This window comes from Larus michahellis, chromosome 4, assembly GCF_964199755.1.
Source record: "Larus michahellis chromosome 4, bLarMic1.1, whole genome shotgun sequence".
Lineage (NCBI taxonomy): Eukaryota > Metazoa > Chordata > Aves > Charadriiformes > Laridae > Larus > Larus michahellis.
The window spans coordinates 28,495,739-28,521,639 of NC_133899.1; the positions used below are offsets into that span (position 1 = coordinate 28,495,739).

Genomic DNA, 25,901 nt, shown 5'->3' on the forward strand with positions numbered 1-25,901 from the left:
TTGCTGCAGCCAAATTTGCTCCGGGATGAGCCTCTCGTTATTTCCACTTGAAAGCCCTGTTTTTCCTGGCAGTCACGTTGGCATTTCAGTCTCTTGGATTGACAAAAACTAGCCATTTTCTTCCCCAGCATGGTGGGCTGAGCAGTGCTGTACCTTTGGGCCAGCGCTCGCTGACTCTCGCACAGAGCAGCAGCAGGACTCGGCCAGCATCCTCCCACCTCGTCCCATGTCCCATCCTCACCTCCTTGCACAGCAGCACCTGGACCTGATCCATTCGTGGAGCTGCCTCTCCCTTTCCTGCCAGTCCACACTAGGGGTTTCTGCATATCCTTCAATCCTCAACACGTTTTCATGTGCATCTCCCCCCATTTCAGTGCAGGCAGACCCTGAGTGCTTCCCTGTGCTGCCACGTCCCCCATGTTGCACCCTTCCCTTGTCTGTGCTTCAAATTCTTTTGGTTTTGCTGAGATGTGTTTTTACTGCCTTTTTCCATGCTTCTGCTATGGCCGTAGGACTTCTTTGTGAACGGTAACTCCAGACAGGTAAGAGAGCATCCGCAGGAGCCCAGCGCCTGCAAGCAGCGAGTGCAGCATGGGGCTGGGGACATGGGGGACACATGTGGTGCTGCGGGGGGTTAATGTCTGGCAAAGTGGGCGTTAAATCAGAGAGCATGCCGGGGAGGCTGGTAAGTACAAAGCTGCCCTCTCTGCTGTCTAGCTGGACTTCGGAGCCAACCTGTGTCCAGGGGTTGAATTTTCAGATGCGGCTTAACACAGAGAAGCTCCTGCCACTAGGCTTTTTCACTTTTCAAAAGATGGAAATAAATAAACTCATACCTATGGGTTGAAGCTCTCTGTTTCATCGTGGTCAGAGCAGGCAAGGCACACGAGAGGGGTGGCTGATGGTAGGTGACTTGGGGCTTACCTTCCTTCACGTGCCACTGCCTTCACTCTATGCCACCTGTACCGGCAGCTTCTCACTTCTCATAGCTGTTTTTTTTTTTCTTTCAAACGAAGAAAAAAAGTGAAAAATGGGAACTTCTGTTCTCACTCTCAACCTGTGCAATGGCTGTGTGACAGCTCTCTGGCACTTACAGACGTTTAGTGCAGATCTTCAGCACGTGGGACCTTGCAGCTCCAGGTTGTGTTCCTTCCAGAAGGATTGAATAGCTGGCTTTTAATCCATTACCTTACTAAAACATATGATATGGTAAATTAAAACCAGGGGCAACACGAACCCCTTGGGCAATCCTGCAAAATTGCTGTTATGTATATCTGCCCATTCGCCCAACAGTGCAGTTTGATATGTTGTTACTCATTTGAAGGTGACGTATTTAAGCTGCTTAGGAGATGTAGGTGCTTATACCACACCGATTCCTGCTTTCAAATCCCTTCTTTTGGGAGAATTTCGCTGAAAGAGCTGCACAATGCTGCAGGTTGTGTTTGGGAGTCTGGTAGCTTGTCTTGGTCAGCTTGCTCAGGAGGACTGATGTGTGAAGGGCGACTGAAGGTGTTTGGAGCGGGTGAAGTACAAGAGTGATGCTGAGTGTGTGCAGCAGCCCGTAATGAAATATTTCATGGGAGGATTTAATGAAGTATCACAAATATGTACGCTAAGAAAGCCCAGCTTTATTTATTCAGCAGCGCCTGCGTGTTTGCAGATTCTTAAATCTTCCCTGTCTGAGAAAATATTTACATTTCTAACCAGTCGCTTCAAAGCCAGCTCTGTGTTTCAGTTACAGGCAATGGGTTTTACCCGTAACCCGTGGTGACGCTCCTGATTAATGGGGGTCTGCTGTTATCACGCTGCTATGTGCTGAGAGTACTAAATGTCTTTGCTTCCCCACAGCTTTTCTCCAGGCTTTTTTTTTTTTTCTCTTGTTTTTTTGTAGAAGGAAGATGCTATCGATGACACCTTGAGTTCCCGGCATAAAGTCAAGGAGCTTTCGGTCATAGACGGCCGGAGAGCTCAGAATTGCAATATCCTCCTCTCCAGGTATGGTTAATGCCTTCTCGTCCTCCAGGGAGTAGGGGGATGCTTGATAGCCTGCCCTGGGCTGGGAGGGTGCTCCTTATCCCTGGGGGGAGTTTAATGACAGGAGGCAGCGTGGGAGGAGAGCCAGCGACACCTGAACCCAGCTATAGCCTTACACCGTTCATGGCAGGGTGGCATGGAGGGCAGGGGGGGGAAATGCGATTAATTGGGTATGTCGCAATTCAGTGTCCCTGGAAAGCCTCAGAGGGGCTGGGGTGCCCAGCGCTGGGCCTTTATAGGGGATGGGCAGGTGGTTGATTTCACCTCGTATCTTTCTCAGCCTGGATTTTGTTTGCTCTTTGGTGGTAGTTTAAGAGGATTTCTGTTAGGCCGGAGAAAGCTTCTGCTCACCCCTCACAAAGCAGGCTCAGCCCTGCCCTGTTACCAGCAATTTAATCCCACCCCTGGCTTGCTGCCAAGAGGATAAAAAGGGCCTTTTTTGGCAAGATAAACTACACCAATAAGACTGACTTCTGAGAAAGAAGCCAGGCTGCAGTGGTCTGAAAGGATCAACCATCAGCTTAGCTACTTGGAAAAATAACCCAAACAGCAGCAGAAAATGCCACTTGTTTCTAACTCACCCAGAAAGAAAAAAATCCCAACAGCCGTAAAATATAGCTCCATTCGGAAATGTTCGCTCAGTGGTCTGGAAGTGCAGAAGCTTTTGTGACACTCAGGCCTGGCCAGGATGGAGCAGCATCACTGGCAGGTTGGGCCTGCAGCCATGGCGCCCAAAGTCTGTTTTCCCAGACGATGGGTCGATGGAGGCAGTGCCTCACCTGGGCAGCCCAGCTGGTTTCCTTCCCTAGAAAGCATGCAGAGGCTGATGCCTGCAAAAAAGACCCCTCTGGGTGGGTAACTTGCAGTCCCTGGTGCTTCTTCAAGCTCCCCCAAAGGTGGTCCTCTGGCCCGCAGGCAGCAGGAATGAGCGCAGCAAGCCATGTGCCGCAGCGTTCAGTGGTAGAATTGCCGTGTTTATGGCTGTTTCTGCTTTAGGTTGCTTCTGGGGATTTTCATACATCCTAGCAGTCCAAATAAAAAGGATGACAACGGAAGCAGAGTTTAAAGCAGCAGGCAAATGAATATGTCTATGGCAGCCAGCCAGCAAGTGAAGCAATTGGATTTGGGGCACTGGCTGGGCTGCTCTCGGTGTACTTAGGCTGAGCACAGTCAGAGTGGGTTTTGGTGTAATTCAGACTGAGGTTTAAGTGTATAATGGAAAGTTAAGCAGGCAAATAGCCCCTTTGGTGGGAAGGGGAGCTACTCAAGCACTTAACTTCAAAGGCATTTTGCGTGTCTTACTCAGTTAAGTGCTTGAGTAGCTCCCCTTCCCACCAAATCTGACCAGCGAATCTTTCTATTCCAAGAAAGCGATGGCTTTCTTTACAAGTCGCCAGTAATTAATCCCCCAAAAAGGGCACGACAAGGCCACTGCCTGTCTGCCCTCCCCTTTGGGTTGTTTCCTAGGGGAAAAGCAGGATCAGACCTGCCCTGCAGGGTGGTCCCCAGGACTCTCATACAGCTTTTCGTGTGCATGTCCCACAGCATCAGGGCCCTGCAAGGACGAGCAGCTCTGGGGAAGCTCTTTGGAGGTGCTTTAAAGTTCACCCCATGGTGCTGTGAGGGATGCGTGGTCAGAAGGGCGAGCCGAGCAGCAGCAGCCAAATCTGCCCCTTCCTCCATTTCTGCAAGGGACCACAATTGAGTTTCTCTCCCCAAAATCCTTTTGGGCAATTCACTCTTGATGCAAAGCAGCTAAAAGGAAGGGCAGTGTTGGGGTGAAGCCCAAGCATCCTGCTGGCTCCCAGGGGCCTCTGTAGGCTCAGGTCCAGCCAGACTCCATGTGACCTTGGGCAAACCCTTTCATCTCTGCCCGCCCCGGTTGCCCATCCCTAAGCCAGGCAGAGCAGCAGGTCCTTGGTCCGGGCATTGCGAAGGGCTCACTGGGTGGCTCGCTGCTCTCCTACCTTGCCCGCCCGGCCACCATGGGGACCAGGAGACTTTCACATGCGAAAGGATCTGCAAGCTTGGCTCCTTATGTAGCCCAGACATTTGTAAGCTCACCAGGCATTGTCTGGCTTGCAGCGTGGAAAGATTACAGCCAGCAAGATACTTTATCTCTGTACATTTATTTTTTTGCCTGCTTCACTTGCTTTGGGAGAAATTGCTGCACAGTGAGATCACTGGATTTTCCTCTGGCTTGTAATGCAGCACAAGGATATTTTTAACACTTTTTTCCTCTTTATTTTTTTGAGAATGCTTTGCAGAAGTCAGTGCACTATTGGGTCTTCCTCAGCAAACCACCATGTCGTTGCTTTTGCTCCCTGTGTACGTGTTTGTATTTTTAGTGCTGCTTTCTGCAAGATGCAAATCAAGCCCTTGCTCCATCACTTTCTGCGTGTGCTGGCGGTGAATGGCTCATTTGATTCCTCTCCCCGGCAAGATGGCATGGAGCATTTTTCTCAAATGAATGTGGCTTTTCAAGAGGGCGCGTCCCGTTCCTGGCGGAATTCGTTTTTCCCCTTCACACATATTACGTGATCCATGGGACTCTACAAAAGCCACGCAAAATAGGCCCGTGCTTGTCAGGCTGGCAAGCTGTCACTTCGCATCGGCGGGCTGCTGCCTTTAAATCCCTGTGACAGCAAGTCCTGTGACCCCATTCCTCTCAGACGGCTCGCGTTCGACAGCTGCTGCCAACAATGATAATTATTGTTGTTATAGATAAGCTTCTAGCTTTCACTGGCCCCTTTCCCATCAAGTCGTCTGAGAAGCTGTTTTCTTCTGGTGCCCCGTGCTTGCTCTCTGCCAATGCTGGGGCAGTCTCTTGTTCTTGGCACTGGGTTTTGGTGATTCCTGAGAAAAGCTTTTTCAGCTTCTTTTTTTTTTTTTCCTTAAATCTGTTCTATTATTGACTTTGCTTTTAACAAGCAGGGCTTACAAAAGTCAACCTCATCTTTCACCGCCCTCCTGGAGATAGTCATGGTGGAAAGCGTGCACTTCAGGTGTCACTTTGGCTTTGGATGAGGAGTAGCTACCTACCCCTTCTCCCGGGAGCATTTTTGCCTCCCAGGAATCCCCCCAAATGTCCGAACCAAGCCAGTGTCTGTTTTTCACTGTGACGGGGATTGATGTGACATTTGTTGGCAATCTTGGCTCTTGTGTCCCTGCTTGGGTATAAAAGAAGTCCTCCTGCAGCTTCATACCCGACATCAGGTCATGTCCATCCCAGCCACTGCCCTCGTACAGGACAGGTAGGGTGTCCCCAGGACAAGGCTGCTTATCACTGCAAGCAGCAGAGGGGATGTTTTCCATGGATCTTGGGTTTGCTCCTTGTACAGCAACCGTAGCAATAGTCCTGGGCGCTGCTCAGCTCAATCTTTGAGCTTCCTCCCCTGGCTGAGGGTGGGATTTTAAATCACTCATTAAACCCTCTCTTGGGGAGCTCACTCGAGCGTGAGGTGAGAGAGGACCAGGTATAGGACAAGAGATAAGGGCTCATAAGGAACAAATATTTACTTGACAAGCCTGTAAGGTCCACATACCTCGATAAATCAAATCCTTTACTCCAGCCTTGAGCAAAAGATTTCAAGCTAAACTGAGCCCTTGCTACCCTGGTCTTAGAGACAACACCCTCCCTGCTTTAGCTTCATCTTCCAAAAGCCAGCTCCATGGTTTCAGTCTGCTTCCTGAAGAGATGTTCGGCTGAAAAATACCCTCCTCGTTTAATTACTTAGAGTGATCAAGTCAGCTCCCAATCTTCTTTTCGATCTGCTGATCAGGTTGACTTCCAAGGTCTCACATCCCAGCGTAGGGTTTGTTTCTGGTTTCAGCTCATTCCTTTGAGCCACATCCAATGTTTCAGCATCCCTTGGCAGCACTGATCACCAAGACTGGGACGATAGGTTTCCTTAAAGCCCATGAACAGGTCTTTTCAACCATGCAACTTCCTGTGCATGAAAGCACAGGGGATTTATTTTATTTATATCTATTGCAATGACTTTAACCGTCACTGGAAGCTGGGCAAGGGATAGGATGTTGGCAGACAGAGTTGCAGGAGTTTCTGGGCTCTCCCTCTTTTGCATTTAGTTTATTCTACTAAGTGCAATGCAAAAACATGAAGAAAAATATGGTGGGTTTGCAATCAAAGTCCTTGCAGGGAGTGGTCACAGGGAGTGCTGCAGGCATATTAAACTGTAATTGATGGCTGCTCCATCTTCAGTTCCTCTTATGTGAAGTGGAGGAAGAAAAAGGTGGAAGGGGGCTGGTTTCCAACTGTTAGTGTTGGAAGCACGTTGAATTCTGCCCCCCTCGGTCCCCAGAAAAAAAGCTGATGGGTTTCCTGGGATGCTGAGCATCTGCTTCTCCAAATTTTGGACTCCTTTCTCTTTCTTCCTAGAGAGACACTCGCAGCGAAGGCGGCTGGGAGGGGTGGGGAAGGCAATGTTCAAATCCAAGAAAAACAGCAGAAATTGGCCCAGTTTTCCTTAGGGGTTGCAGCAATGGGTTTAGGAGCAGTGCTGAGCTGAATCCTGAGCTCAGCCTGAGCTGTGCTGCCGACAGGGAGGGTGGCCCCTGCTGGCCCCGTGGCCCTTGGGGATGCTGGGACTGCAGGAGCAGCATTGGTACGGGCAAGAGTTACGTATAAAAGTTATTTACTTTTAATACATGTATAATACTGTATAATGTATATATACTTATACAGTATATATATTATACATATATAATGTATAATACTTAGGATACTTACATAAAATACTGTAAAACAGGGGATGGCAGCTGCAGTGTGGGGAGAGGGAATTGGCTGGTGGGGTTTGACACCCCCCCTGTTTGCAGCAGGGCTGCTCTGTGCTGTGCCTTGGCAGAGCATAGTCCTGCCGTGTCTCACACTTCTTCCTTCATAACACACTGCATAGTGTAATTTGTAATGTTGCTGCTGGCTGGGAGTTAAGCTGTTCAACTTGGAGGGGTGTGTAGGAAATGCTCATCGACTCTGCGTGATTACTGGGCTGGGAATAACTCTCCTTCCCCCTTTACCTCCCAGGCTGAAACTCTCGAACGATGAGATCAAACGAGCTATTTTGACGATGGATGAGCAGGAGGACCTCCCGAAAGACATGCTGGAGCAGGTGGGCAACGCGTCCTGTGCTCTTCCATGGTTGCCTAATGCTAAGACCACACTGTGCAAGGTGCTCGGGACCAATCCGCAGCTTTGAGAAGTGTGTCAGGGCCCCAGATTATTTACCAACCGCATGTTGAAAAAACACTCAAGTGAGCTGCAGGAACGGGAAAGCAGCTTGGTCACAGCATCAGTGTCGGGAGCAGCATGGCCTCCATGTGCCTTGACTACCTGGGTCTGCCCTGGGACCCCAAGGCTGAGCCAGTTGCCTGTTTTGTGGCTGCAGCTTGAAGTTTGTGCTTGGTAGGGGGTTATTTTTGAAAGATTGTTCAGCGTTTGTGCAGTTCTCAAAAAGGGAATCCCATTTTTCACCCCATCTGAATCCCTTTGGAAGCATTTTAGTCACCTGTCCTTAAAGCTGAGCTGGTAATTGCACTTTCAGCAGACACATGGGAGGATTCGTTGCACAAAATTTCCATCTGCAAACAGGTAGAGCTGCAGCAAATAAGAGTCTCTGACATGTCCTCTGGCAGAGCTAATGTTGAAAACTCCTTGGAGCAGACAGAGTGATGGCAGGGCCGACACTAATGTGATGGGGTGATGGAAGGAAGGTCACAGGGGCAATGAATACACGTATTTTGTAGGTGGTCTCAGGGTCACTGTCTGTACATGTTGAAAAGGTAGTAGATTCAAGCAAATAAGTCGCCGTTTTGCTCCTGAAAAACTGTGTATGGACCTCATGTCCACAAGTGTGCTTTCCCTTGTTTAGCTCCTGAAGTTTGTTCCTGAAAAGGGTGACATTGACCTCCTGGAAGAGCATAAGCACGAGCTGGACCGTATGGCCAAGGCTGACCGTTTCCTCTTCGAAATGAGCAGGTTGGTGGCCCAGGAGACACGTGTTTTGGCCTGTGGCTGCACAGGCTGGTTGCAAGGCAGCTGTTTGATGGAGCCTGGTTGGGAGGCCCTGCTTGCTTTTTTTCACATCAAGAAATAAGAGGGACAAAGCATGGTGCTCTCACCCATAAGGATCACTTGTGATGCTGTGCTCCTAAAATCGGGGTTGTGCATCCCAGACAAGCAGCAGCTGGATGGAGCAGGGGGGAGAGAGATTGGGAAATGGATCCTCTGGAGACATTTGTTGGCTTCCCAGAGGATGTCCCGTCACATTTCCCTTCTTGTTTGGATTAGAAAAGCTCAGTCTGTCAGAAGTCTGTGAAAGACTGCATCATCTGCATCATGGCCCGGGTAGCAAGTGCTGTTTGAATGATAACAACACTGTAGTGATGCTCCTTTCTCCTTCACACGAACGTATCCTAATGAATGCTAAAGACTGATGTGTGTAAGTTTTGCCCTGCTGTGTAGGTAAGTCCCACTCCTCACCTCAGGAATGACTTGTCCCTGGGGATCCTGAGAATATATGAGATGGAAAGGAAATCTCATTTCTTCCTGCTTCTGGTAGCAATGATTTAAGGCTTAGAAATCTTCAGGGATCAGTAATCTTATCTTTTGCATGTACATCCTCCAAAGGTGCTGGTTTAAAATCTTGAAGCTCCTTATTTAAATCCAACTGAGTATTGAGCTCCTTCAATTTCTTAGCTGAACTTCAAGCAAGTCACTTGTTTGCAAAGTCAGTGAGTTTCACAATCTGAGATTGTACTAGGAGATCAAAAATAGAAATGTTTCTGTCCTCCCTGAGAAATGCACCAATGAACACCAGGGCAATGCACCGTGTAGTTGCTGAGTGTCAAAGACAGGCAGGACGGAGCTGTGAAGTTCAGACCTGAGCCCTCGGGGCTGGAAGAGGCTCAGAATTAGCTTTCCTATCGCAGATCACCTTTCTTCTTCACAGTCTCTTGCCCAAGTGTTGCTCCCATGCCTCCATCTTTTGGAAAGCACAACGTACTGATGCAAATATTTTCCTTGATTTCCAGCATGGCTTTTTAATTTGCCCTGTGTTCTGTAACCGAGCGTGATGTCTTTGTCACCTCTGATTAGTACAACGACAGCGTAGCTCATGACCTTGTCTGGGAGCACGTCTCCTTTGGGTCCTTGGTCTAAATGACTCAAATCAGACTGCCATTTGCGTACAAGTGAGATCTTGTTTAGCCTAAATACAATTGACATGAGCAGAGCCGTCCCTGACTTGCCCAGGAAAGGGCTGGATTGGGCTGTGTTTGGTGGCTTTCCAGCCCAGGCCATCATTTTGAGGATCTGAAGGTCCAGTTTTGTTAGTGCTGGTAGTTGGTGTGCCTGTCTCCAGCCACAGCTCATCACAAAGCCATTGGGAGCCCAGACCTCATCAGCATCTTTGCTAAGGAGTGGTAAAAGAACTGTTTATAGCAATAGGGTGTAAAAATGCACTTGTTGAACCTGCTGAGTTAAGGATAGCCTCAAGCACATGCTTAAGAGCCCACCTGGATCCACCCCAGGACAGCTGTAGCTTCAGTTGTCATTTTTCCCAGCGAGCATCAGGGAGAAATGTCGTCATTATTATTTAATCACCATGGCTCAAGTGTGCTTTGTGAGCACAGCTGCGAGCAGCAGAGCAACTGAGCTCTGCCTGGAGCAAGCAAAGCTCAACCCGCACCTCTCTTTGTTTTCCAGGATAAACCATTATCAGCAAAGGTTGCAGTCCCTCTACTTCAAGAAGAAGTTTGCAGAGAGAGTTGCAGAAGTCAAACCCAAGGTTGAAGGCAAGTGACCAGACCTGCTATGGGGCTCTGTGTTAGTACAGGGAGCACTCATAGAAAGAGCATCACTCTGTGCCAGGGCAAGCCTGATCTGCACGGAGGTTGCAGTGACACAGGGGAAGGGAGGGAGTTGTGGTTACTCTTTGGCAATAGGGGCACTGAAGGGGTCGCTGCAAGAAAAGGGGACTGGTGTGCTGCCATGGCAGGGGGTAATGTCCCACACCTCTCTGCTTTCAGCCATCCGCGCTGGCTCCAAGGCGGTGCTGCAGAGCAGCAGCCTCCAGCAGCTGCTGGAGGTGGTCCTGGCCTTTGGGAACTACATGAACAAGGGCCAGAGGGGCAACGCCTTCGGGTTTAAGATCTCCAGCCTCAACAAGATCGCAGACACCAAGTCCAGCATTGACAAGTGAGCAGCCCCTCCGCTCGTCCTCAGTAGCGTCCGCGGGCCCTAGGGATGTTGGGGCATTGGAGGGGCCATTAGTGTTGCCTCTGGGACATGGGTAGGTGGAAGCTGTCCCCTCCCTCCTGCTGCCCCATCTGGCACATCGGATGATGCAAATGTCCATTTTTTGAGCAGGACAGATTTCCAGGGAAGCTGAGCTGCAGATCAGCACGGGGATTGATGGGGGCTTTCCTTCCCGGGCTGGCTAAACAGCAGCCAAGGCTGATTAGGAGTATCATCCCCCAAATGTTTTTTCCTCCCCTTTGAAGAAGCTAAGAGCTGTCGTGCTGTGGTGCAGTGTCCAGAGGAGGGGTCCCAGGGGCTCCTCTCCACAGGAACCCTCAAGCTGCTGCAGCCATCACTGGTTTGCTCTCCCCATACCAAGCTCCATGCACACAGCGAGAGAAGCTGGGTCAGGTTTCAAACCTGCCTGGCATCATCCATCAGTAAAGACAGTGGAGGATGGGAGCGGTAGTGCTCAAGTCACCTCCGCTGGGTCCTTCCTGTGGAGGACCCTTGCTTGCAGGGACCAGGCTGCTTTGCAATGTGGCCGTGCATGGGACAGACCCATCCCATGTCCCTTAGACAGGCAGCAGCATCCTTGCAGAAATCCCAAAATAGTTTATTACCAGGGTTGGGATTTAACCAATGTTTTCAACTGAGCTCTTGGCTCCCCGTGGTGCCACCATGCTGACCTCACCGCTCCTCTCTCCTAGGAACATCACCCTTCTGCACTATCTCATCACTATCGTTGAAAAGAAATATCCCAAAGTCCTCCACCTGCATGAGGAGCTGCGAGACATCCCGCAGGCAGCCAAAGTCAAGTAAGCAGGGATTTAGGTGGCACATAGGGAGCACCGGGAGCACCTCTCCCCTCGCTTCAGCCTGCCTTTCTGTGTCACCCTCCCTTGCTTGCGCTCCTGGTCAGATCCTGGCCACTGGGCTGGGCCCTGTACTGTGGCCACGCTGGCCCTAGAGCAGCCTGGGAGGCTGGACCAAACATCACCTGGCTTTAAATATCAGCCCTTGCAGCAAAGGGCTGCGAGCCTCAGACCTTGAGGGAGGGGAGCTGCTTGGAGCCAGCCGTTTCCTGTTGTTATCTCACTGCAGAAGCATTTAATTAATTTCTAATGGTACATTAAGTAATCCGGGAGGAAGCGGTTGCGGTGCGGCTGCAGATAAAGGGCAGCTGTTTATCTGCGTGTGGCAGGGAGGCTTTGCCTGCAGCATGGGCAGGACCAGGCAGCAGTGCGAGGGGTTCACCTGCCTCCAGGTCCTGCCTGGCCCTCATTTCACCACTGACATCGAGCTTCTGGCATTTGCAACAACCTTTTAAACGCTGCCTGTCTTCTGGTGACCTGTTTGGAGCAGGCTGCTGCTGTCTCCTTGCCGGCGGAGCCCCCCGTTCAGCAAAGCCCTTAAACACACGCTGAACTTTTAAGTACAGGAGCAACTCGCTGTTGCTCTGCGAAGCCCTCAAGTATGTGCTGAAGTCCCTCTGAAATCAATGGGGCTTTGTTTCCGTTTTAAAGTTCAGCAGGAGCTTACTGGTTTTGCTGCTTTGGGGACCTGAGCAGCAAAGATCCCACATTTCTGCAGTCAGAACACATTTGTGTTAGCCACGGACATGAAAAGGGCCTGAAACTGCACGTCTTTAGAGAGGGGATGGCAAATACGCACGGAGTTTATGGCAGCCTGAGGATCTTTCAGGTTTCAAAGTGCTCTTGTGGCAATAGTGGCTTCCCCGCAGAAGATCTGTAATGTGCAAAGCCAGCATCCTTGTGTTTAAAATGTAAAAAAATTGTCAGCCATATGGATTAAACAAAGTGACAGGACAAATCTTGGCATGTGAGGAGGACTGTTTGGCTGCTGCACTCATAGGCATTGGCTGAGAATATGGTTGAGCAGGGCACGCTCCCTCGCCGGTGCAGGCTCCGGCTTTCTCATGCTCGTGTATCTGCAGCTGTTATACAGATAAACGTATGGGAAAGAAAACATCTGCGTAGAGAATATTTCCCCCCCTGAACTTTATCATTTCTCTCTAAACTGGACACCATGTGTAATATTTGGGCTTGGTTCAATCTAGAGTGAAACCAAAAAGTTTCTAAAGCTCTGGAAAACTAAATTCCCCTCAGCCCTGCAGCTGTGAAGCAAAATTGACACCTCTGTCAATCCCACCGCTAGTAATGAACTTCTGGAGCACAGGGCTCCCAAAACTGCATTTTCCCAGACTAAACCTGCCAGGAACGCTTGCCCCATGACCCAACGTCAGCGTTTCCAGGGACCCCAGCCCTAGGACAGACACCCCTGGAAAGACGTCAAGACTGTGGTCATCGAGTCTTTGTGAGAAAGCTTCCACTCAGACGTAGTGGTAGAAATACGTAAGCACTTGAACTTGACGCTCATCAGGGGCTTGAGCCTTGTGTAAACACAGTCAGTTCCAGACGTGATGATTTATTTTTATTTCTCTATATTTGGGTTGTCTCCCTTTATGAAAGCCTTGCTGCTTGGAAGGATGCTTTGCATGGCATTCACCTAACTGTGGTTCCCTGAAACATTGTCCGCTGTGCAATGGGACAGCAAGCCTATCTCCTGATGGCCCTCAAGAGGGGAAGAGAAATCTGTGCCCAACATATCCCTCTTCTGAGCTCTCCTTTTGCTTGGAGAGGTCTGGAGGCTGCTGAGCTTGCTAAGCCTGCACAGTCCCCTTGATTGAAAATACAGAAAAGCGCTTTGCTTCAAAAAAGCAACTGCAGCTACTTTGAGATGGGTAGCTGTCTAGCCTAGAGGCTATCAGCCCAATTTATTGCTTAGAACATGCTGGTCTGCAAGCAGGAGACAATGTGTGCAGCGCCGGGATCTTTTCAGTGGAAAAACATGGTCGAGTTGGTTAGAGAGCCATAGAATTTGCTGGGGAAGGATGAAAATTAACATCCTGCCATTTCCAACAGCATGACCGAGCTGGAGAAAGAAATAAACACTCTGAGGAGCGGCCTGAGAGCGGTGGAGACCGTAAGTATTATTTAAATCAAATATAGTCCAGCTTGGCTCCACGCACCGCGACATCCCTCCTTAGGGAGGCAGGCAAGGGAGCTCCCAGCAAAGCTGCTGTTATCTCACATCCTGGAGATCTGTTTGTCCTTCCTTCCTGCCCTACACATGCGTCTGTCCTCTTAGGGCTGTTTTGGCATCAAAGTTACCGTATGTGGTTAGGCATGCGCGTGGTTTATATCTAATAAGCCAAGGGAGGCTGAGTGAGTTTAGTGATGATGCCTGTGGAGGACCTGTGGTGTGCTGAGGGGTCTCCCTTTAGCTGTAAAACCACAGAGGGCTGGGGCTCAGGCTGAGCAGCACTTCTGCAGCCCAGCTGGAGTGGTGATGAAATGGTGGAGGTGTCCCGAAGGACTTGCTGTCTTGCTCAATTATGCCGCTTCCATGATCTCTCCTGCAGGATTTAGCCTTAAAAGTGTACTGCATGTGTGATACTGTAGAACAGGGTAATCCATGGCCTCACATATGGTAGGCGGAAGCAGCAGTGGCCGTGCAGCAAGCACCCACGGCACTGATGCAGGCACTCACCCAACAGCCCTGACAGAGGCCGATGGTATTTGTGTCCCTCCATCAGCCAGGGCCTGACCAGATTTACTTTTTTTTCCCCAAAGGAGCTGGACTTCCAGAAGTCTCAGGTTCAGCAAACAGGTGACAAGTTTGTGTCTGTCGTCAGCCAGTTCATCACATTAGCCAGCTTCAGTTTCTCGGATGTCGAAGATCTTCTGATGGAAGCGAAAGAGCTGGTAAGGTCACCAACGTCCTTGAGATCTGGGTAGCATTTCAGCCTTTCCTCCAGCCAACGGGGGAGGGATGGTCCTGGCCTTCCCAGAGCACATACTGTGTGTTAACATCTCAGATACCTCCCCCCATGCGAGTGTCCTGCCGAGATCCTGACATGAGGAAAGTGCTGGGCTGCTCTTCATGGTTTGTTTGAAGTGGGTGTGTGGGTACATCTCTGTCTCTAGGGCCTTTTTCCTGCTTCACAACCCAGCATGCCAGGGGTTCACAGGTCAGGCCAACAGACTGCTTCTGGGACACAAGATGTGCTGTAGAAAGCCCCTGGCAGGGGCTAGCCATGGGAGAGTTGTGTCCATCCGGGGAGGAGATGATAGGTCATTTGTGAGGATCTGAGTGTTGGTGAAGAGCTCTCACTCAAGCCTAGAGAGCTTGCTTTGCTTTCTGTGTCTTAAAATGGAAATATCCCAGTTTTGGTGGCTTTAGAGTTAAGACTGCGGCAGCTTGGGCATCTTGGCCAATGAAGGCTGAAGATGGCAGGAAAGCAGGATGTTCTGTCTGGTGTTGTCAGAAGAGGAGGAAAAAATGCAACCAGGTCTTCAGGCTGGACGTGAGGTCACCCAGAGGTTGATATCAACGAGCTGGGTGACCCCACTTCTATAGGGCAAAATAACATCCGATGCATAACTTCAGTCTGAGACCTGCCCAGCTCTTCTCTCCAAAGAAGGAGAGGAGCTCAGTGACATCAGTTGAGGCCAACTTCAGACCTGGTTAGAGAAGGTACTTAAAAGATTCACCTTCCCCAGAGTAATGCCTTGGTGAGTGCTTTGTAGCCACGTGCAATGACCTCTTGCCATGTTGTCCTTTTCTCCCTACCAGGCTGGCTTAAATCACAGCAATGGGGTGGCCATTGGCTGACATCTCTGACTCCCAGGCACCTTTTGCTTTCCCTGTTTCAACAAAGGAGCCCATATCTGGTTTCTGTTTCCTCCAAGAACAATCCTTCAGTATCTCCTCCCTGGCCTGGCCTTCATCTTGATTGAAGTGGCAGGGAGATAGTCCAGCGCAGGCCACTTTAGAGGTCCCATCCTTCTCCCTCTGCATGAGCTACCTCTGCAAAGACAGAACTTACCAAGTGCCACCACCACCTTCTCCCTGGTTGTACCAATGTCCAGTTGGCACTGTCCTTCAGACCATCCACCCGTGCTTGGACATTATGATTGACCATTGCCTTCCTGAGGACATGGCTAACCCAGACCACGCTTTTAAATTGCTGATGGTAATCTGGCAGATTTTCCCTGCAGTGAGTTAGGACTGTGGAGATGGTGACAAATGCTCTGCTAACTGTATCGTCATCTGCTGATTTGTCTGGATCTGGAGGAGAAGGTGGTCCCCAGCGCCCATCAAAGTCCACTCTGAAGCAATGTGCGGCTGTTTCCGTGGTTATTGAATAGGTTGAGCTGTGCAAAGTGCACCAGTGCTTTGCTTTTTAAACGTATGTCCAAATTCAAGTCGTGTCAAGTCGTCAAGAAACATCATTGTTTTATAAACTTTATATCCTGCGAGGATAACATTTTCAGCCTTTTCCCCTCCACCAGAATCTCCTGTAACATGGCAGAGGATTAAATATCTTGATGAAAATCAACAAGAATAACCTCAATTATTTTGACTTATATAGTGGCACCTCTCAGATTCCTCCCTGCATCTTGAAGTGCTAAGTCTCTTAAGTAAACAAAGAAATAAAAAAATGCCCTAAATGTCTTTTGAAGAGTCTGGGGCACCCCTGCAAATAAAACTAAATCATACAGGCAGGCTTTAAAAATGTTCCTCTCAGTCTACCCAGCAAAATCAAAGCAACTAATAAATCTGTGCTTTGATTTTGTTTTTCTTTTCTTTTAAGCGTGCTTATCTCCAGAACACACCATCACAATTTTAACAAACTTTCTGTGCACAAAGAGTCTCCTTCAAACTGGATATGAGAACAAAGGATGTCAGTCCCGAGGACAACTCATGGACTCCTTGGGGACCAGGACTCATCAGCAGATCGTGGATATCCTGTCCTGACCTTTGCTACGGCCTCATTCGACTCCCTTACACTAATGGTGTGCAAACAGCACGAAAGGCCGGAAAACTCCCTATTTCCCTACCCAGGGCTGTGCCTGAGCCTGGGCAGAAATGGCTTTTAGAAGTTCCACCAACACATTTGGTTTCAATAGCGGAGCATGTGGCAATGATAAATAATACCCCAAAAATACTTCAAAGAAAAACTTAAAAGTGCGAGTCTCCCTTCCCCTGCCGTGTTTACTATTAGTTTTATGTCTTCGGTCTTCGGTCCCACAATATTTTGCTTCCTTGTTTTTACTGCTGCTTAGTTAATAAAGTCGAGCTGGGCCAGGGGGAGGCTCAGCAGAGCCAGAGGCAAGAAGGGCTGTGTGGGGGATGTGTTAGGAGAGGGTGCTCGGGAGTGATCCAGGTCAGCTCTTACAGGGCAGCAGGTAAAACATCAGATGATTTATTTCATGTTTAAGTCAAGGCTTGATGTAGCAAAGCCGTGCTCTCCACCATGGCTGCTGGAAGAGTTTCTCTCCGCTCCATCGGGTCCAAGGCTTTCCATTGCGGGTTTCGCCGATGCAATGGGTGTCTCCAAGACTGACGGACCCCTATCTTCTCTCTCCCAGTTTTCCAAGGCTGTGAAGCACTTTGGAGAAGACACAGACAAAATGCAACCTGATGAGTTCTTTGGCATCTTTGACCAGTTCCTTCAAGCCGTGACTGAGGCCAAACAGGAGAACGAGAACATGAGGAGGAGGAAGGAGGAGGAAGAGCGCCGGGCACGCATGGAGGCACAGGTGAGCAGGCATCAGTGATTCCCAGCAGCACCCCTGGGGCACTGGGGGGATGGCAGCCATGACATGCTGTCCCCTTGGTGGCCATGGCGGCATGGAGAGCACTGAAGACTGGGCCAGGAGCTTCTGTGCACTTAGACCCACTGACTTTTCACTGTTGATTGTTTAATTAACTAATGACCTTGGGTTGGTGAGGTCTTGGAGATAAAACATACAGCACATCTGGTGCTGCCTGTGGCGCACCAGCAGCAGACATGGGCCTGTGGACCTCAGTCCATGGCTTGTATCAATAACCCCGACCAGCTCTCGCATGCTAAGCACCTGGGTGGGAAACCACTTTTGTTTCATGGGTTTGGGGGTCACCACGTGTGTGTTGGGCACCCCCACAATTGCCTGCATGAGAGTGAGATGTCTCCTTTCCCCCCCTCTACCGTGGCACATAGCTGAAGGAGCAGCGGGAGCGGGAGCGCAAGGCAAGGAAGGCGAAGGAGAGCGGGGAGGAAGGCGGCGAGTTCGACGACCTCGTCTCAGCCCTGCGCTCAGGCGAAGTCTTCGACAAGGACCTCTCCAAGCTGAAGCGCAATCGCAAGCGCATCGCCAACCAGCTGGCTGACAGCGGCCGTGAGAGGCCCGTCACCAAGCTGAACTTTTGAAAAACAAACAACAGCAACAATAAAACCCAATAAAAAAATGCGGGTCGGGTTAGTCTTTTTGAAGTGGCTTGGGGGGCAGTTTATTCCCATTATACTGCCTTGCGATTCAAAGCGAAACAGTGGCACGCTCTCTCCCCCCGCAGGCGAGTGTGTATGTATATATACTGTGTATATAGTCAGGTCAGGGGTGAGGATGGAGGTGCGTGGGCATCTTGATGGGTGCCAGCACCGCTTCCTCTCCTCCGGCTCCCTCCAAAAAGTAGTTCTCCCCATGCATAAGCACAAGGGCCGCGTCCGCGGGGCAAGAGAGGACCCAACCCAGAGACACCAGTGGTCTCCATGGTCTGCAAAGGCAATGGGAAGCCGCTCCCCGCCACTCTCCTGCTGGGAACCCCTCGGGCCATTTGCAGGGGACACCTTGCGCACAAGCCAAGCGGTTTAAAGAGGAAAAGAAAAAAACAAAGTTGAATGAACTTAATCTGGATTTGGTTTATTTTCTCATTGTCGTGATTATTCAAAAAAAACTCGCACATCCGTGCTTTCATGCTGGTTCCTGAGCTCGGCGCTGCGGGCGCTCCCGGCAGTGCTCCTCTTGGGAAATACTCTATTTCCTCTTACCGCCACCTTGCTAAAGGAAAAAGTTTACCCCAAAGTGCTTATCGCTTTAACGCCACACAGATGTATTTATACTTTTATAAAACGTCTTCTGCCTCAAGATGGTGGGAAAGGTCGGTTCTCGGAGGAGACAAAGAGCATAAACTTTTGTGTTGTAATTTTTATTCTTGCTTTCTGTTCAATGGGACAAACTGTATCCTCTGTAAAGGTGCGTCAGGACCGAGGGGCTCTGATGGGCTGGTGCAAACCCGCCAGCTTTCACCCACCTTCTTTTCTCTTTTCTTTGTTGGACACACAGAAGCAGTGATGCCAAGAAACGCTCGTCTCTTAGCCAGGTCTTTTTTCAACTGGTTTGCTGTTCGTTGTCATTGCAAATTTGTAAGCAGAGCTACCTGTCAAATGTCAGTCCAAATAAAGACAAAAAATAATAATAAAAATAATTCAAAGCTCTCAGGGAGTAACAATTTAAAGATTTAGAAAATTAAGAATTGGAGAATAAAAAGTAACCACCGTTAACATATTAACATTTCTATTCTTAAATTATGCTGAGTATATAGAGGACTGTTACTTTTTACTTTTATTTATTTGTGGTGTGTTTTTTAAGAAAACAAAACAAAACCTTTTTATACCACCAATACTTTTGTGATCCTTTTCTTGTTTGTTTGTTTGTTCTTTTTCCTGTGGAGAGATGAGTTTGTCCCTGTTGCACTAGATGTTAACACTATTTGAAATAAGGTTGGTTGGGGGTTTTTTTGTCAGATAATCGGTATTACTGGTGGGGTATGGGATGTCAGTTAACTATATGTACTGTAGCAAAAGTGATGTTTAAACTAATTTGTATAAAAAAAATATGGTTCTAAGCACCTGAAGGCCACGGAGTCTGCGTGCTGAGTGAAAGCTGTGAAATCTCTCTCTAACCAGAGTTGTCAAGAGCTGTGGTTTTACCATTTTTGTTCTTTTCTTCATTGCAAGTTTTGACGCACTGTAGATTAAAAAATAAAAAAAAGAAAAAAGAAAAGGAAAAAAAAAGACTTTCTGAGTAGCGTTAAAAACAGTAATAAATTAAGCAGGTAAGCGCAAAAAAAGTCCAGCACCTCGTATCCAAGCAGCTGCAAAACCTGCACATTATGTTCAAAGGTGGAGTTAAGCACTTTGCTTTAAGAAGGAGGGGGAAATAAAGACAAAAGGTAATGATAAAACTATTCCTTAACTAAAGTGCCTCTATTTATATTTTTTATTTATGGCTGAAAAAATGGAGTTGATACAATTGAGGGAATGGACTTTGGGGGGAAATTAAAATATTAAAAAAAAAAGAAGGAAAAAAAAAGGTTAAAAAAAAAAAAGTCTGGCCTCTGATGGTTTAAGGAATGGTTGGTCACTCGTGTTTAATTTGAAAGGCGGTGGGAGTCGGAAAGGGTGATCGCCTGCCGGGATCCCTGCCTTTGGGGCTCAGCTGCCAGCACCCACCCCCGGCTCCTGCCTCCGCAACCCCAGTGCCACATCAGGACCTTTCCTGACAGATTTCCTCTTGCCCTTCCAAACCTGGTTGTTGGGGTTTTTTAAATTGTTTTACAACAGCCTCATTATCAGGCTGAGTTTGCCACTTCTTTTTTTCTTTCAAAAAAAAAAAAAAAAAGAAAAAAGAAAAAAATATATCTCTATAAATAAATACAACGGCTGTGTGCAGGTAATTCCATGTGCCATTGTTGAAAAGTACGTTTAGGTTGGTGCTGGTGTAAGTAGCCACTCTTTTCTCTTGGGTGTGTATTTTAAAGATGATTTTTTTTTTTAATAATGGCAAAAAGGAAAAAAAAAATCCATAATAATTTGTAAACTGAAGTATATGTCTTGGACCTTATTAGCTTCATAGTGACCAAGGTAGCCTGTTAGGTGCAAGGATGTTAGTAGTCTTAGCTAGCGGGAAATGCTGTGTAATGTTATGAGACTGTACATTTTCTAAGACAGCAATATGCAATAAAGAAAAACAATTTCGGTGAGTGTACATGGCAAAGCTGCGATTATTTTGGTGGGGGGGGAAGGGATATTTGGGGATTGAGACAGGTGTTGAAGAAAAAGCCCTCCGCAGGTTGCTCTTTTCCAGGTGTGTCTGCAGTCATTGCTGGGGTTGGCCAGTAACCCCCTTTCACTGCTGTCCTGCATGCCGGGTTTTAGGCACAGGGGGGCTTTTCCACCCTCCTGGCTTGCAGCATCCTTGTGGTCGCCCACTTGCGGGCTCTGAAACGCCTCCCAGTTAGCAGCCCCGTTCATTCCTCCCCGCTGTGTTGTTGCTACTGCCTGTTCCCACCTTGGTGACCAGCTTTTCTAGGAGCCTCCATTGAGGCAGCCACAGGTTTTGCATCTCAGGATTGGATGATCTCCCTTTCTCCAGCTGACGAAGCCAAGCCAGTGCTGGCTGGGCTGGACAACTTGCCTCAAGGAAGCCTATCTAGATACACAGCGATGTTTTCTTGGTCGCCCAAACCCCTCTTGGCCTATTCATGCTCACCATTGCCTTTCCCGCAAACCTTTCCATCTGGGCTCTGTGCTATTTTCTTTCTTTTTCCAATGTTCTGCATTCAGTGACCTCTGCAGTATCCAACACTCCCAGATCCCACTGTCTGTCGTGACAGGAGCACCTGCATCATGGTCAGACCCATAGGTTTGCCCTTTTGATCAGGGCTTTCCCCAGTATAACCTATAAGTGGGCACCAAGCAAACACAGATGGGGTGCCTAACACATCCCTTTGCTTGCTGGGGCCTCCTTTGGTGAGATCCCACTCACCGTCAGGCTGACAGACACGCAGCTTTCTCCTATTTATATCTCATGGCTGGGATACATATACATATATATATATATATACACACACATGACCCAGCATCGGTCAGCTTTGGGCTGGGGGGAGCACAGGGCAGTGGTGAAGACGATGGCTGCCATCGCAGTGCCTGGTAGTTGCGTGGGCTGCTGCCGCCACCATCTGAGAGCTGCGTGGCTGTGTAGCAAAAGGACCTAAGCAAAAGGGGAATGGCTTCAGCTGCTCTTCCCTTCGTAAATCCCTGTGTCCCCAGCACAGGAGTGCTCTGGGGTGCATCCATAAACGGATGTGAATGAGATGACCAAACCCTACAACCCAATGAGGACCTGGCTAATGGCAGATTGCAGGTTTCCTGGGCCACGTCAGTGTGTGACAGAGGACGGTTCCCAGGACAGGGAACAGGGTGGCAGTGGGAGATGTGAGCAAGGCCAGGGCATAGCTTTTTATTCCACCAAGATATTTGAGGGGAAAAAAAAAAAGTCCAATATCATGCAAGCTTCGTAGCCTGCAAACCCTTTTTCAGGGCTGAAATAGCAGCATCTATGGCTTGAGAACATAAATTTGAGCTACGATGCTTGTCATCCCCGAGGAAAGGAAACTGGGATGGGTGCTGTGCTGGACTGGCACGGCTGTGCTGTGTGAGGCCATGTCATCAGGAGCTCATGTCCACCAGTGGGCTGGCCAGCTGGGTTTTCACCTGAAAAAGGGCTTCTGTACACCAAATCCTGTCTGCTACATCCAGTTAAAGCCATGAGGAGGATGTGCTAAATGGGCCAAACCTGCCCAGACCTGACGGTGCCAGGGGAACTGCCGGGCATGGTGCTCCCAGAGAAACTGCGCCACGGGGCCACCCGCTTTGGTGGCACCAAACCTGGTGACCCAGCCCTGGCTGTGCTCCGCTCCAGCCCGACGTCTTTCCCTGTTGAGGAAGGCTGAGGCAATTGGGAATCCTGCTGGAGCGGAGCGTCAGGTGTCATCTCCCGCACTCAACCTGTTATCCTTGGCATCAGGCCCTAGCATGGAAAAAATGAGTCAAGAAGTCGGGGCCATGACCTGATGCAGACACAGCATTGCATGCAAAACTCAGCTCAGCAAGTGGGGCAGACACAACTCAATGGGGAGAAACTGGGCTCCCAGCCCTGCCAGCAGCACTGCTGCTTTGGTGCCACTGGCAAGGGGCCGCAGGGTGCTGGGTCAACAGGAGCTTGCTGGACTTCATGTCCAAAAGTATCTATTTACTCCCAAGGGAGGGTACAGTGGGACCAATGGACCTGTCAGGCTTTTACATCCCTCCTGGAGACTCTCGGGAAAGCAGAGATGTTACCAGTCCTGCTCCCAGCTGTGTTGCAGCTGGACCTGGCTCTGTCCCCAATGTCAGTGCCTATGTCACAGCTCAAGCAGATGTTCTGGGGTAAAACTGCACTTTGGCCAATGTCATGATCTCACACAGCCAGATCACCAGGTCCGTGGCCCTTGTACAGGGCTGACGCTGCTGGAGCGCCCCAGGAAGAGGTTCATCCCTAAATGCAGAGACTAGTGTAGCAACAGAACCCCATAAAAGCACCTGGGTGTTTCTGTGCCAGCCTGTGCCGTGGGGTGAACATGGCCACCCAGCTGTGCTTCTGGGGGGATGGGAGAGACCAAGCTGACACAAAGGCAGGAGGGGTGCAGGAGGGAGGCTGTGAGCCAGCACCGTCCCTGCCTCCATCCCCATCCCCGTCCCTATCCCCTCCCCTGCAGCAAATCCTACAGACATCTCTCCTGTGAGCTCCCCCCGGCATTGCCCAGGGTCCTGCAATATGGTGAAATGGAGAGTTCTCCGCCTTAATCAGAGGTGCTCTGACCTGAAATCTCTGAGCATTTTCTATTATTTTTAGCCTTAAACCAGGCTTGATGAGTTGTGTGCAGGTGAGCCAGGGAGAAAGCCAGGAGCTTGTGCGGTCAGGCCCCAGCAGAGCCTCAGGAAAGGCAGCACCACCATCTGCTGGCACTTTCCCAACTTCACAGTTTTAGAGCTTGTTGAGTATAAAATCAATCCCGCCTCTTGCTTTCCTCTGCCACATCTCTGCTGGGGTCTGAAAAGTTCAGTGTTCTCTGGCTGTGGAACAGTCAAAATGCTAAATTTCATATATAAGTTTCCCCCCATGTAGTTGAGAAGGGATAATTTTAATTCTGCCCTTTGTAATTCGAGTCAAATAACCAAAGGTCACAACGTGTGGTTTTGCTGTGACTTTTGGAACTGCCTGGGCTTCAGGGTGGTGCACTCTGTGCATGTGTGTGTGCATGCAGGCAACACAAATGCATGTGTGTGTAAGATAAACTGATGCAAAATGCTTTCAGGGGACATCTGAAGGCCACAAACTTACCTCCATTGCTTTTGAAACCGTACTGTGCCCCACTCCACTACAGTCCCCCCAGGACTTGTCCAGATGCTGGGATCTGTGTTGGGAGCCTGTTTTGTGCAGGCTCCTCTTGCTAAAACCCAGCTTTCCTTACACTCTGTTGTCATGTTGCATGAACTTGGCATTAAGGTGGAAGTTTCCCAATCCCCAGGGCAGCTCCGTGAAGATAGGTCATTGAATTGTCATTTGTCCATTACATTCTTTACGGGTCCATATTGCAACATTTGCTCACAAGCCCGTGCTCTCAGTTCAGACGTGGCTCTGCAGGAGGCGTAGGACACGTGCCCTGAGTATTTGGGCACAACAAGTAGAACTGCCCTAAACCAGGTTTGTCCATGACAAGAAGTCTGGAAGACATGGGACAGCCAAACATAGCTTTGCTCCTGCTGCCTAACCCATCCCTCTGGCTTTCCAGGATGCCGCCATAAGCAAAGCTGGGCTGGGACGGTGCTCACGGCTTTACCTGGGCTTCGGGTGCCATGGGGTACCAGGAGCTTTTCCGCCTGCTTGAATTTGGGTTTGTGTACATTCACGCAGCTTTACGTTGCCAAGCTCTGTGCGGAGTATACCCTTGGCTCAAGGAAAGGTGAGGAAGCCCCAGCCTTGTGCTTTGCCCAGCTCCCAATCTCTGCCTGAGGCCCTTTTTACGGTGAAATCAAGAGTGTGAAGCACTCAGGCAAGACCTAGTTTCTACAGCAAATCTTTCCAATTAAATAGCAGGGGGCGATCACTATTTGAGTTACATTTTCTGGAAAGAATCCACAATTCAGATGCTGTATTCAAAACCTGCCATGACTTCAGGGACAGTATATTACCAAATGTTCTGTAAAATGCACCAGACTGAGCACAGCAGCCACAGGCGCAGGTCAGGGAGGAGCACAAGTGCTGCGGCACATTACATTTCACTGGAGAAATAAGTGACCTGGTTACTCAGAGCATTTTTTCCCTGATGCTGAGAGTAGTTCAGAGTATGTTTCTAGGTCAGGTAAGCAAATTACATTTATGTGGCTGTGAGGGAATTGTTGGGTGACCGACTTAAGAGAAATTTATCTTGCTGCTTTTGTCCACATCTATGACCCTGAGGGTTTTTAATCTGTAGGACTCATCCAGGGGGTTTTGTTCCTTACCAGCCACAGCACCAGCATCTCCCCAGCCGCCCTCCGCCGGAGTGGAGTGGGGTGGGGTGGGGTGGGCTAGCCCAGTGCTAGCTGTCAGCCTCACCTACGAGTCAACGCAGCTCCCACACGCTGTCCCAACCCGGGGACAATTTCCACCTGCTCTGAGTCTGCACATTTCAGTGAAGCGCTCTGGTCAAGCCCTGAGCACAAACCGAAGCGTTTAAGCCTGTGCATCAGTACTACTGGCAGAAGCAGGTGGGGGGATTCCTGCTGCCTTCAACCAGACTTGCTCTGGCCCCTGGGAGAAACATTCCTCCACATGTGGAAGGGCAGCGCTGAATGTTCCCATTCCCCATCTCCACCCTGGAAGCTGAGGAGTGTCATCTTCCAAAATGACCTCCCCAAAGTCAGCCCTGCTGCAACTTTCTGCTTCTCCTTATGGTTGGTAAGGAGAAGAGGGTGTCTGCACGGCTGAAGGGAAAGCAGACAATCTGTGAAGCGCTGACGTTTGCAAACGCCTTTAACTTTTCAGTGCGTACAACAATAAAAAACCCTCTGAGAAAAGGTGCAATCCTCTTTTCAGAGCAAAGCTTTTAAAAAAAAACTTTTTTCAGTTCATGAATCTCTTTAGATGCTCCCTTGTCTATTAGTTTCTGAGCTGACTATTTATGGAAGAGATAAGGTTGAAAATAGTTTATAAATGCAAGGATAACAGATGCATAAAATTAAGGATCCAATATTTGAAAATTGCTCCCCAATCAATTTTGTGGGCTTGCGCCAGTGCTTGCCTTTTTGAAAGCAGCTGAACCTGGAAAAGCTCAGTGCAAGCAAGATAAGAAATAGCACAAATAACAAATGGCTCCTCTCAGAGTGAATTTACTTCCTCTGCTGAATCATAGCTGGATCCAGCTCATCTTTCACCGTCACCCCAGAAGCCTGTGGCCTTGGTGTGCTGCTTCACCCAGTACAAACAGCTCGAGCAAGGCTTCAGGGCTCGATTGTTGCCTGAGCAGCAAGTACCAGCACGACCGCTCCAGTTGGGGTGGCATGATAAGTGCAGAGATCTCTGCAGAAAACACATGGATTGTTCTTCCGTTGTGGCTACTACAGCTTGCGCTAGAAGAGCTGGAGTTTAAGGCTCAGCCAAAAACCCACCCCTGAGCAAGAACTCGTGTGTGAAGCTGATCACGGAATGGTCATGCCCACAGCGATGGGAACAGGACGCGGGGCAGGGCTGTGCAGACAGGCTAGCCTGGCCAGGGGCCGCTTGGCACAGTGCTGCCACCTCCCTGGCACAGAAATGCTGGAGGGTGTCACCACCTGCCTTTCTTCAGGCCCAGCTGCCTAATGACCAGGGGGTCTTTGCGAGTGAATCCGGTGCTG

The 25,901-nt window shown here is 49.4% G+C and overlaps 1 protein-coding gene across 4 annotated transcripts in view; it reads left to right on the forward strand.

Moving 5' to 3' along the window:
* Window positions 1-19,176, forward strand: part of DAAM1 (dishevelled associated activator of morphogenesis 1) — a 95,360-nt gene extending 76,184 nt beyond the window's left edge. For 3 of the 4 annotated variants that reach the window (XM_074583681.1, XM_074583682.1, XM_074583683.1), the window contains 11 exons: window positions 513-542; window positions 1,892-1,995; window positions 7,079-7,163; window positions 7,923-8,029; window positions 9,758-9,846; window positions 10,081-10,249; window positions 11,002-11,109; window positions 13,237-13,297; window positions 13,948-14,079; window positions 16,750-16,920; window positions 17,361-19,176. In XM_074583681.1, coding sequence (XP_074439782.1) covers window positions 513-542; window positions 1,892-1,995; window positions 7,079-7,163; window positions 7,923-8,029; window positions 9,758-9,846; window positions 10,081-10,249; window positions 11,002-11,109; window positions 13,237-13,297; window positions 13,948-14,079; window positions 16,750-16,920; window positions 17,361-17,570 — 1,266 coding nt within the window. In that variant the 3' untranslated portion in view covers window positions 17,571-19,176. The remainder of the gene's footprint in view (window positions 1-512; window positions 543-1,891; window positions 1,996-7,078; window positions 7,164-7,922; window positions 8,030-9,757; window positions 9,847-10,080; window positions 10,250-11,001; window positions 11,110-13,236; window positions 13,298-13,947; window positions 14,080-16,749; window positions 16,921-17,360) is intronic. The other variant, XM_074583684.1, reaches the window with a different exon arrangement.
* Window positions 19,177-25,901: the final 6,725 nt, after the last annotated feature.